Raw genomic sequence first — 11,525 nt, forward strand, 5'->3', positions numbered from 1 at the left:
GGGGCAGACAAAACATGGGTGTACACATGTACACCGATATTTTTGGCAAAAAAAATCAAAATTTGTAGGTATAATACATGAACTAGGTACGTGCCCGTGTGTTACCACGGTTTCTATTACATAGTTAAGCCTAGCGTCGTGCGGGCAGCGGCCACACACAGCGCGCAGCAACCAAATTGACAAGAGTATAAGCCCAAAGCAAACAGAAACGGAGAGATCCTGGAAAAGAAACAATTATCATAAGCTGTGTTTCCATGCCAGGTTGGCTGTCGTGTTGAGCCTCATATGCTAGAAATTGACAGTCAAAGAATCTGCCAATCAACTGTAAGCAGGAAACACATGTCCAGCCAAAACAGATCACATTACAAACATGACCAGTTCTTCACCAAAAACTGACAGCTTGTTTTTTGTTTGTTGCACACATTACAGTATGGCTAAAAGAATGGGCCAGGCAATTCCTCATGAAGCCATGTTATTGCGAAGTCAGAAATAGAATCAAACTCATTTGTAAGACATCCAAGGTGATGGCATCAGTTCTTAAGTTTCTTCTGAAGGAAGCACACCAGAACAACCCGAGCTTCCACAAAAGCATGGCAAACCCTTGGGCCTAACCCTAGCATCACCGTAACTGAAGGTGAGCTCTTCTCCCTCCACGATATCCCTGGCAGCAAAGAAGCAGAGCCTTGGGAGCAACAAACCAGAGCTCCTCACCAGCACTGGGTGCAGGTTGCCTCCATCACATGAATGGTTGATAAAGCGAGCCACATTTCCCACTCTGGTTGCATCAATGTTGACTCTTAAGCATGCTTTACCAGAAGGGAGGTGCTCTCTTATGACAATCAGCGCGGGACAGAGCTTGCCACCAGAGGCAAGTTCATCATACACCTTGTGCCGTCTCCGCGCTTCTTCAGTTGTCAAAAACTCCCCTACAGTTTAAATACAAAGATTACCACAAAAGAAAGCACCAGTGACTATAGGTTCGCTAGTCAACGGTCACAACTCAACGTAACCTGAAACTGTGGGAACAAAACAAAAATAATGTAATTTTTTTAAAGACAGCATGTATAGTTAAAGTTTCCAAATAATACCAACAATCACTAATATTATATTTTTAAATATCAGCACATAATGCATTCAAATATATATATATATATATATATATATATATATATATATATATATATATATATATATATATATATATATATATATATATATATATATATATCAGTGCACAAGCTCAGCACAGAGCACACTATTCTGAATATTAACTGATCTAGTCATAAAGCGCCTCTTATAAAACTGTATGAGCCAAAAATAAGAATGCCAGGCTTAACAAAATCCAATCTTTCATTCTGCTGCAACCTCATAAACTGATGATAAAAGATCAATAAATCAACAGCTGTGTGGAGAATTCCTGAAACTTGATAAGCTTAAAATGATGAAGGGGCAAGAAGTTAAACAATTCCACGAGCTAATCTCCTAACTGGATCTTTTGGATAGAATGTGGCACAAAACTAATCATAAACGTCAATGTACTATCAGTTTTCTGTTTAGAGCTGATGCGCCGAAACTCTATTACCACATTAACATTGGCCTGAACTCCCTGGGGATAAACTACTCACTACTCAGCAAGTCAACAGCAGCTTACACTGAAAAAAGGCATGATTCTTGTAGTCCTTTTTGCAAAGGGCACAAGGCTAAAAATTGTACTAGACTGCAATTGTATTTTACACGAATCCTTATGTATCAACTATATATAAGGCTTTGCCCAATGAATTCGCTTCTTTTTCAGCTATGACAAGAACAGAACCAAAGCAAAGCTAGGCATATATGAACAACTAACCGGAAACACAAGTGAACAAATTATAAGAATATATCTATGACATGTGGAGAGCACAAACATGGTTAACAATCTACTAAAACGGCAATGGTTTTTTATGTATCTTGTGCATCAGTACAGTTTAGCTTATTCTGGTATGTGTTCATAGTGCCCATTTGGCAGTCAAGTAATCATTGATCAATTGTTTTGCTTGGTAAGGAGTTTAACAGTCTGTTTGGATCGCCTCGTCGCTCGATATAGAATCAGTTTGTTCGACATGGGACGGAGCTACGTCCAGCAATTTTTGCAGTTTAGAACGTGGCACGACCGCACAAACGCACGGCTTCATGCGGAATCAGTTCTGTCCGTGCCGCATTTCAAACGTTAGTGGACAGAACAGCGTCGTCCAGCAATTTTAACAGATCAATTCAGTTCAAGATGCAAACCAAACATATAATAAGTAAGCGCAAAGAAGCCAGAGAGAGGCGTGTGTCCTGCTTTACCGGCGTACTCGCACACAAACTGCCCGCAGCTGAGGGCCTCCGCAGCGTGCAGCCCCCACCCCTTGTGCAGGTGGCGCACGACGCACAGCCGCACAGCAACGCCGCGCTGAGTCCGCCGGTTCCCACATGACGGCGCACACGCGCAGACATCACCGCACTCCGTGAGGCTCCCCATCCCGGCCTCCAAGCCCGAGCCCGCTGCATCGGCCTCCACATCGGCGCACGCGCACTGGGTACCACCGCATTCCGCCGCCGCGCACGCGCACCCGTACACGGCTGATGGTAAGCCGTCGAGGTTGGGGCGGGGCCAGGTGGGGCGGGGCGGCCGGGTCCAGGCGGCACCCCACGGCTGGGCGCTGGGGGCGGAGGCGCCGGGAGCCAGCCGGGTGAGGGAGAAGGGGGTATACAGGAAGTAGGCATAGGGCTTGGAATCGACGTAGTTGCGGAACGGGATGGGGAGCGGCTCTAGGCCACGTGCGGCGTCGCCGGCGCGGCGCGCGGTGACAGCAGTCACAGCCGCGCGGAGGGCGCGGCAGGCCGATGCCGCGGCCGCGAGGTCCTGCGGCGGCAACAACGGCAGGACCAGCTCCGCCGACTCAGTGACGGTGTCCGGTGCCCCCGGGTTGCTCATCCCGTCTAAACCAGATCCGAATGCAAATAGTAAGTTAGGCTTTGCGTGCTCGGTTTTGTACAGCAGCAAGGGGAGACCATGGGGTCGGCGTACCTGGTGGTGCTCACGGCCGGCAAATGGCACGAAGAAGAGCTGGACACCTGGAGTAAGGAGGCAGCGACGGCCGCCCAATCGTCGCCGGTCAGGGCTGCAGGTGCTGCAGCATGCCAGTATACAGGCAAACCAGGTATAGGGTCATTTATACCTCGGGCTCGAGGAGCGGAGAAGATTTTAATTTTGTCACTACATGTTTAACGTAGTTTATTTTTAGCTTTTTCACCGAATTAATCAGAAATTATATTAAATATAAAACTTCTACAGCATTTTATCAGTTTAGCTGCTCTTTAGAATAAACTAAAAGCTGATAAAAAAACATAAACTACTTTTTACCAGCTTTTCAAATAAACTGTTTTTTCAACAAAATATTTGGATCAAAAAATTATTTTTAGGGGGTATTTGGATTAAAAAAATATTTTTAATACATAGATAGCAAATATATTCATCACCTAGGGTGCTGGACCGTCTGGTGCGTCCCACCGAAAGAGCCTCCCCCGAGTCGCCTCACCCCTCGTGCGCGTCCCCCGACCGAACGAGCTGTCCCCCGCGCACGCGTCCACTTGGGCGACCGAGCAAGCCACCTCCGCGCCCGCCTACCGGACCGACCGCCCGAGCCAGCCAGCTCACCCCCACAAGACCCGAGCCGAATGACTTAATGTTACCTGGAATGACTTAGTGGGTGTTTGAATACACTAAAACTAATAATTAGTGGCTAAAATTAGTTGAAACATCCAAACACCCTAGCTAATAGTTCAGCTATTAGCTATTTTTAGTAAATTAGTTAATAGTTAGGTGGTTATTTGCTAGCTAGCTAATTCTACTAATAATTTTTAGCCAACTATCTATTAGTTTTAGTGCATTCAAACACCCCCTTAAATGTTGTGTGGACGCTACAATGACTTAATATTTTCTAAAATAACTGAATCAATAACAAATAAATGTCTAAGCGAGAACTGAAAGAATTGCTGAAAATTCAATAATAACTTCTCTAAAATGACTTAATATTTAGGGGGTGTTTGAATGCACTAGAACTAATGGTTAGTTGGCTAAAAAATGTTAGTGAAATTAGCTAGCTAACAAATAACTATCTAGCTATTAACTAATTTACCAAAAATAGCTAATAGCTAAACTATTATTTAGGGTGTTTGGATGTCTCAACTAATTTTAGCCACTAACTATTAGTTCTAGTGCATTTAAACAGCCCCTTACTCAAATGACTTAATCAATAACAAATAAATGTCTAAGAGAAAACAGAAAGAATTGTTGAAAACATAAGAATAATTTAATGTTTCTCTGAAATGACTTAATATTTACTAGAATGACTTAAAGTTTATTGAAATGACTTAACTTTGTCTGTGCTTGAATGATTGTGCTAGACTCTGAAATGACTTAATGTTGTCTGGACACTAAAATGACTTAATATTGTCTAGAATGACTGAACGAATAACAAGGAATGCATAAGATGCAAGAAGAATGACTTAATGCACGCTGGAATGTCTAAAGCAGGAGAGAAATGACTTAAATAGGCGCGCGCCTATGGAGCCGTCGCGTGTTTTATAACATGACTCCATGGTCACAACTCCAAAGCAGCATATCTCGATGTCATGGTAACATGTCTCGTCATTGTGACTTATGATGTTGAGTTGTCTAGTATATGATATTGGATATAGTGATGATGTGATGTTGATATAATAAGGTCTTTATGTGTAGATCTTAGTGTCAAGCTTGGCTAATAAGTGAGACATGTGATCCTCCTGTTTATTCCTCTAGTTCTCTATCGTACTCTCTTGCGCGAGCGTCTCTGTCATAGTGGCACGCCCACCTCTGTGCCATGTCACCCCACACTACTCACATGGCGACCTCCCTACCATGGGTGTTGTCCGCCTCCACACTGGTTGACTCCCCTCCCACCTAGCCTCCTCCACGTCAATTGTCACCTCCTTGCTAAAGTGGTCTCCCTCTCCAATGTGGCTAGCTACCTCCATCGTCGGTTGCCGAGGGAATGACCCCCGGTCACTGGGACCCGCCAGCCAGAGAGTGCGTTGGTGAAAGAGCCCCTGATCGTTAAAATCCATTAGTCAGTTAGGAGAGGCGGATGTGTCAACCCCGAAACGACACGCCCCTGGTCGAACCCCATGGCACTAGGGACCAGACGTGGCAAAACCTAACAAGGGAGATCGAGCGTATCGGAAGGGAACCACTTGAGTGGATCCCCGCGTCCGACTCTAGACTAACTCGCCATAAATAACCGGCCGCATTTATTCATTTAACCACGCCTCACACCGAGCCACGGTGCGGCATCGTTTCGCTTCCCACTCATGACCTATGAGCACCCCGGGTCGCATAGCACTCATGACCTATGAGCCTCCCCCCGATTGCGGCACATTAATGTCCTGCGCGCCCCTTGGCCTTGAAAGTCGCCTAGAGGGGGGTGAATAGGGCGAATCTGAAATTTATAAACTTAAGCACAACTACAAGCCGGGTTAGCGTTAGAAATATAACCGAGTCCGAGAGAGAGGACGCAAAACAAATCGTGAGCAAATAAGGAGCGAGACACGATGATTTGTTTTACCGAGGTTCGGTTCTTGCAAACCTACTCCCCGTTGAGGTGGTCACAAAGACCGGGTCTCTTTCAACCCTTTCCCTCTCTCAAACGGTCACTTAGACCGAGTGAGCTTCTCTTCTCAATCAAACGGAACACAAAGTTCACGCAAGGACCACCACACAACTGGTGTCTCTTGCCTTGGTTACAATTGAGTATGATCACAAGAAGAATGAGAAAGAAAAGAAGCAATCGAAGCGCAAGAGCTCAAATGAACACAACAAATCACTCTCTCTAATCACTAAAGCTTTGTGTGGAGTTGGGAGAGGATTTGATCTCTTTGGTGTGTCTTGTATTGAATGATATAACTCTTGTAAGGTGTAGAAGTATAGAAACTTGGATGCCATTGAATGTGGGGTGGGTGGGGTATTTATAGCCCCAACCACCAAAAATGGTCGTTGGAAGACTACTGTCCGGTGCGCCAGCCACGTCAGCAGACCGTTGGGGTTCGATCGTTGGAGCTATGACTTGTGGGGCCTCTGGGCTGTCTGGTGGAGCACCGGACAGGTCCTGTAGACTGTCCGGTGCGCCAACTGCGCGTGCTCTGACTCTGGCGTGCACTATAGCGCATTGAATGCGGTTGCAGACGACCGTTGCGCGCGAAGTAGTCGTTGCTCCGCTGGCACACCGGACAGTCCGGTGAATTATAGCGGAGCGCCCTTGGAATTTCCCGAAGGTAGCGAGTTTAGCTTCGAGTACCCTGGTGCACCGGACACTGTCCGGTGGTGCACCGGACTTGTCCGGTGGCACACCGGACAGTCCGGTGCGCCAGACCAGGGTGCCTTTGGGTTGTCTTTTGCTCTCTTTGTTTGACCCCTTTTCTTGGTCTTTTATTGGCTTATTGTGAACCTTTGGCACCTGTAGAACTTATAGACTAGAGCAAACTAGTTAGTCCAATTATTTGTGTTGGGCAATTCAACCACCAAAATCAATTAGGAAAAAGGTGTAAGCCTAATTCCCTTTCAATCTCCCCCTTTTAGTGATTGATGCCAACACAAGCCAAAGCAAATATAGAAGTGCATAATTGAACTAGTTTGCATAATGTAAGTGCAAAGTTTACTTAGAATTGAGCCAATATTAATTCACATCAGATATGCATGGATTGTTTCTTTATATTTTTAACATTTTGGACCACGCTTGCACCGCATGTTTTGTTTTTGCAAATTCTTTTGTAAATTCTTTTCAAAGTTCTTTTGCAAATAGTCAAAGGTAAATGAATAAGATTTTGAGAAGCATTTTGAAGATTTGAAATTTTCTCCCCCTATTTTAAATGCTTTTCCTTTGACTAAAACAAAACTCCCCTTCAATAAAATTCTCCTCTTACTGTTCAAGAGGGTTTTAATATATTGAAAATACTACTTTCTCCCCCTTTTGAACACAATAAGATACCAATTTGAAAATCTTAAAATTAGGTGGTGGTGCGGTCCTTTTGCTTTGGGCTAATACTTTCTCCCCTTTGGCATGAATCGCCAAAAACGGATACTTGAGTGAAATATAAGCCCTTTTAACTACTTTCTCCCCTTTGGCAAACTGAAAGAGAATTAGGCTTACACCTATTTTCCTAATTGATTTTGGTGGTTAAATTGCCCAACACAAATAATTGAACTAACTAGTTTGCTTTAGTGTATAAGTTATACATGTGCCAAAGGTTCACACTTAGCCAATAAAAAGACCAAGTTTTAGGTTCAACAAAAGAGCAAAGGGACAACCGAAGGCACCTCTGGTCTGGCGCACTGGACTGTCCGGTGTGCCACCGGACAGTGTCCGGTGCACCACCGGACAGTGTCCGGTGCACCACCGGACAGTGTCCGGTGCACCAGAGGACTCCAACTCAAACTCCTCACCTTCGGGAAAATCCAGAGGCGCTCCGCTATAATTCACTGGACTGTCCGGTGTACACCGGACAGTGTCCGGTGCTCCAAGGAACGGCGCCTCAGGAACTCGCCAGCTTCGGGAATTCGCAACGGCTAGTCCGCTATAATTCACCGGACATGTCCGGTGTGCACCGGACTGTCCGGTGTGACAACGGAGCAACGGATATTTCAGCGCCAACGGCTACCTGCAGCGCATTGAATGCGCGCCAGCGCGCGCAGAAGTCAGGCACGCCCATACTGGTGCACCGGACACTCTACAGTACATGTCTGGTGCGCCACCGGACATCAAGGCGGGCCCAGAAGACAGAGCTCCAACGGTTGGAACCCAACGGCTTTGGTGACGTGGCTGGCGCACCGGACATGTCCGGTGTGCACCGGACTGTCCGGTGCACCATACGACAGTCAGCCCCACCAAACGGCTAGTTTGGTGGTTGGGGCTATAAATACCCCCAACCACCCACCATTCATTGCATCCAAGTTTTCACACTTCCAACCACTTACAAGAGCTAGGCATTCAATTCTAGACACACTCAAGAGATCAAATCCTCTCCCAAATTCCACACAAAGCTTTAGTGACTAGTGAGAGAGATTTGCTTGTGTTCTTTCGAGCTCTTGCGCTTGGATTGCTTTCTTCTTTCTTGATTCCTTATTGCGATCAAACTCACTTGTAATTGAGGCAAGAGACACCAATCTTGTGGTGGTCCTTGTAGGAACTTTGTGTTCCAAGTGATTGAGAAGAGAAAGCTCACTCGGTCCGAGGGACCGTTTGAGAGAGGGAAAGGGTTGAAAGAGACCCGGTCTTTGTGACCACCTCAACAGGGAGTAGGTTTGCGAGAACCGAACCTCGGTAAAACAAATCCTTGTGTCTCACCGCTTTACTCGCTTGCGATTTGTTTTTACGCCCTCTCGTGGACTCGTTTATATTTCTAACGCTAACCCGGCTTGTAGTTGTGATTATTTTTGAGAATTTCAGTTTCGCCCTATTCACCCCCCCCTCTAGGCGACTATCAATTGGTATAAGAGTCGGTGCTTCATTAGAGCCTAACCGCTCGAAGTGATGTCGGGAGAACTCGCCAAGAGGGAGATGGAGACCGGCGACAAGCCCGCTACAAGCCACGGGTCGACTTCATCGGAAGAGTCCCGCAACAAGAGGAAGGAGAAGAAAAACTCCTCCAACAAAGGGAAGGGGAAGGAGAAGTGAGAGCACCTAGAGGGGGTGAATATGTGATCCTGTAATACTTAAAACTTAAGCCACAAAACTTGGTTAAGTGTTAGCACAATAATCACCAAGTGGCTAGAGAGGAGTCTCAACAAAACACAATAACCACAAAGATATCAATCACAGAGATGGCACGGTGGTTATCCTGTGGTTCGGCCAAGACCAACGCTTGCCTACTCCACGTTGTGGCGTCCCAACGGACGAGGATTGCAATCAATCCCTCTCAAGCGGTCCAAAGACCCACTTGAATACCACAGTGTTTTGCTTTGCTTTTCTTAATCCCGTTTGCGAGGAATCTCCACAACTTGGAGTCTCTCGCCCTTACACTTGAAGTTCACAGAGAAGCACGGAGTAAGGGAGGGATTAGCAACTCACACAAGACACAAAGATCACAGCAAATACGCACACACAAGACCCAGACTTGAGCTCAAGAGACTAGCACACTAGAACGAAGCTCAAATCACTAGAATGTCGAACAAGTGCGCAGGAATGGAGTGTGAGTGATCAAGAGTGCTCAAGGTATTCTTGGTATTCTCCTCCATGCGCCTAGGGGTCCCTTTTATAGCCCCAAGGCAGCTAGGAGCCGTTGAGAGCATTCGGGGAAGGCTGATCTTGCCTTCTATCGACTGGCGCACCGGACAGTCCGGTGCACACCGGACACTGTCCGGTGCCCGATTTCCTTCCAGAAATGGCGCAGTCGACCGTTGGCAGCCTTAGAGCCGTTGGCGCACCGGACATGTCCGGTGCGCACCGAACAGTCCGGTGCCCCCTTCTAGCCGTTGGCTCGGCCACGTGTCCCGCACAGATCGCGCGGCCGACCGTTGGCCCGACCGACCGTTGGCTCACCGGACAGTCCGGTGCACACCGGACAGTCCGGTGAATTATAGCCGTACGTCGCCGATGAATTCCCGAGAGCGGCCAGTTCGCTCGAGCCAGCCTGGCGCACCGGACACTGTCCGGTGCACCACCGGACAGTCTGGTGCTCCCAGACTGAGCAGAGTCTTGGCTGCTCGAGCCAAGACATTTCCAATTGGATTTTTCCTGTTTCCAGCACTTAGACACAATACATTAGTCCATAAAACAATGTACTAAGTCTGAGAAACATACCTTTACTTGATTTTTACTTTGTCCACCATTTTACACTTAGGCACTTGTGTTGGACACTAAATCACCAAAATACTTAGAAATGGCCCAAGGGCACATTTCCCTTTCAATCTCTCCCTTTTTTGGTGATTTATGCCAACACAACATAAAGCAAGTAGAACCAGTACAAAATCAATTCAAATAAGAACTCAAAATTGTTTTGATTCAATTTTGACATATATGGATCATCCTTTGCCACCACTTGGTTTGTTTTTGCAAATCAAACTTAAATTTCTATCTCTAAGTCAAACATACTTGTTAACATAAAGAGAGTCATTACAAGAGAAATTGATTCAAGATTTCAAAAACTCCCCCTTTTTCCCATAATCAACATTTCTCCCACAAGAAGCCAACTTTTGACAAGAGAGACAAGAGAGAAAATAAAAGAGTTTTGACAAACCAAAAGCTCTATTCTACTATTTTCAAAATCTATCAAGTTTCTACTATTTTTAAAATCTCTCAAGTGGTAGCCGATCCATTTATCGCTTTGACCTTTATTTTCTCCCCCTTTGGCATCAAGCACCAAAACGGGATCAATCTTGGCCATTTAACCCCATTGCCTCACCAAAAACTTCAACTTAGAGCAAATAGGCAATAAGAGTATAAAGATGAACTTGGAAAAGTTACTCTTTTCATCGGAGTGCAGTGGAAGTCTTGCATGGTCCAAGTCCACCTTTTCCCTTTCAATCCTCCTTTGAGACTAAAACAAACTCAAGCACATGGTTAGTTTCAAAAGGTCAAGTTGTAACACACCTCCCCCTAAATATGTGCATCACTTGCACAAGGACTTGTGAGATACGGGGAGTGCTTATACAACTTGAGCACCACAATAAGCAACAAAATGCAGAATGAACATGATCAAAGGCATAAACACATGTATGCTACAATTCAATCCAAGTTTCGCGAATCTAAGACATTTAGCTCACTACGCAGCCTGCAAAAGGTCTTCTCATCTAGAGGCTTGGTAAAGATATCGGCTAGCTGGTTCTCGGTGCTAACATGAAACACTTCGATATCTCCCTTTTGCTGGTGGTCTCTCAAAAAGTGATGTCGGATGTCTATGTGCTTTGTGCGACTGTGCTCAACAGGATTTTCCGCCATGCGGATAGCACTCTCATTATCACATAGGAGTGGGACTTTGCTCAGATTGTAGCCAAAGTCCCTGAGGGTTTGCCTCATTCAAAGTAGTTGCGCGCAACACTGTCCTGCGGCAACATACTCGGCCTCAGCGGTGGATAGGGCAACGGAAGTTTGTTTCTTAGAATTCCATGACACCAGGGACCTTCCTAAGAACTGGCACGTCCCTGATGTACTCTTCCTATCGACCTTACATCCAGCATAGTCGGAATCTGAATATCCAATCAAGTCAAAGGTAGACCCCTTTGGATACCAGATCCCGAAGCAAGGCGTAGCCACTAAATATCTAAGAATTTGCTTTACCGCCACTAAGTGACACTCCTTAGGATCGGATTGAAATCTAGCACACATGCATACGCTAAGCATAATATCCGGTCTACTAGCACATAAATAAATTAAAGACCCTATCATGGACCGGTATGCCTTTTGATCAATGGACTTACCTCCTTTGTTGAGGTCGGTGTGTCCGTCGGTCCCCATCGGAGTCTTTGCGGGCTT

At 46.0% G+C, this 11,525-nt stretch overlaps 1 protein-coding gene across 1 annotated transcript; it reads right to left on the reverse strand.

Annotated features, from left to right (window-relative positions):
• Positions 1 to 325: 325 nt before the first annotated feature.
• On the reverse strand, positions 326 to 3,180 carry LOC100284915 (histone-lysine N-methyltransferase SUVR3). The gene is given in 3 exon segments (NM_001157810.1): positions 326 to 926; positions 2,326 to 2,961; positions 3,050 to 3,180. Coding segments are annotated over 2 exon segments (1,020 nt in total). The 5' UTR covers positions 2,957 to 2,961; positions 3,050 to 3,180; the 3' UTR covers positions 326 to 537.
• Between the last annotated feature and the right edge of the window lie 8,345 nt (positions 3,181 to 11,525).

Source organism: Zea mays, chromosome 2 (genome assembly GCF_902167145.1).
Source record: "Zea mays cultivar B73 chromosome 2, Zm-B73-REFERENCE-NAM-5.0, whole genome shotgun sequence".
Lineage (NCBI taxonomy): Eukaryota > Viridiplantae > Streptophyta > Magnoliopsida > Poales > Poaceae > Zea > Zea mays.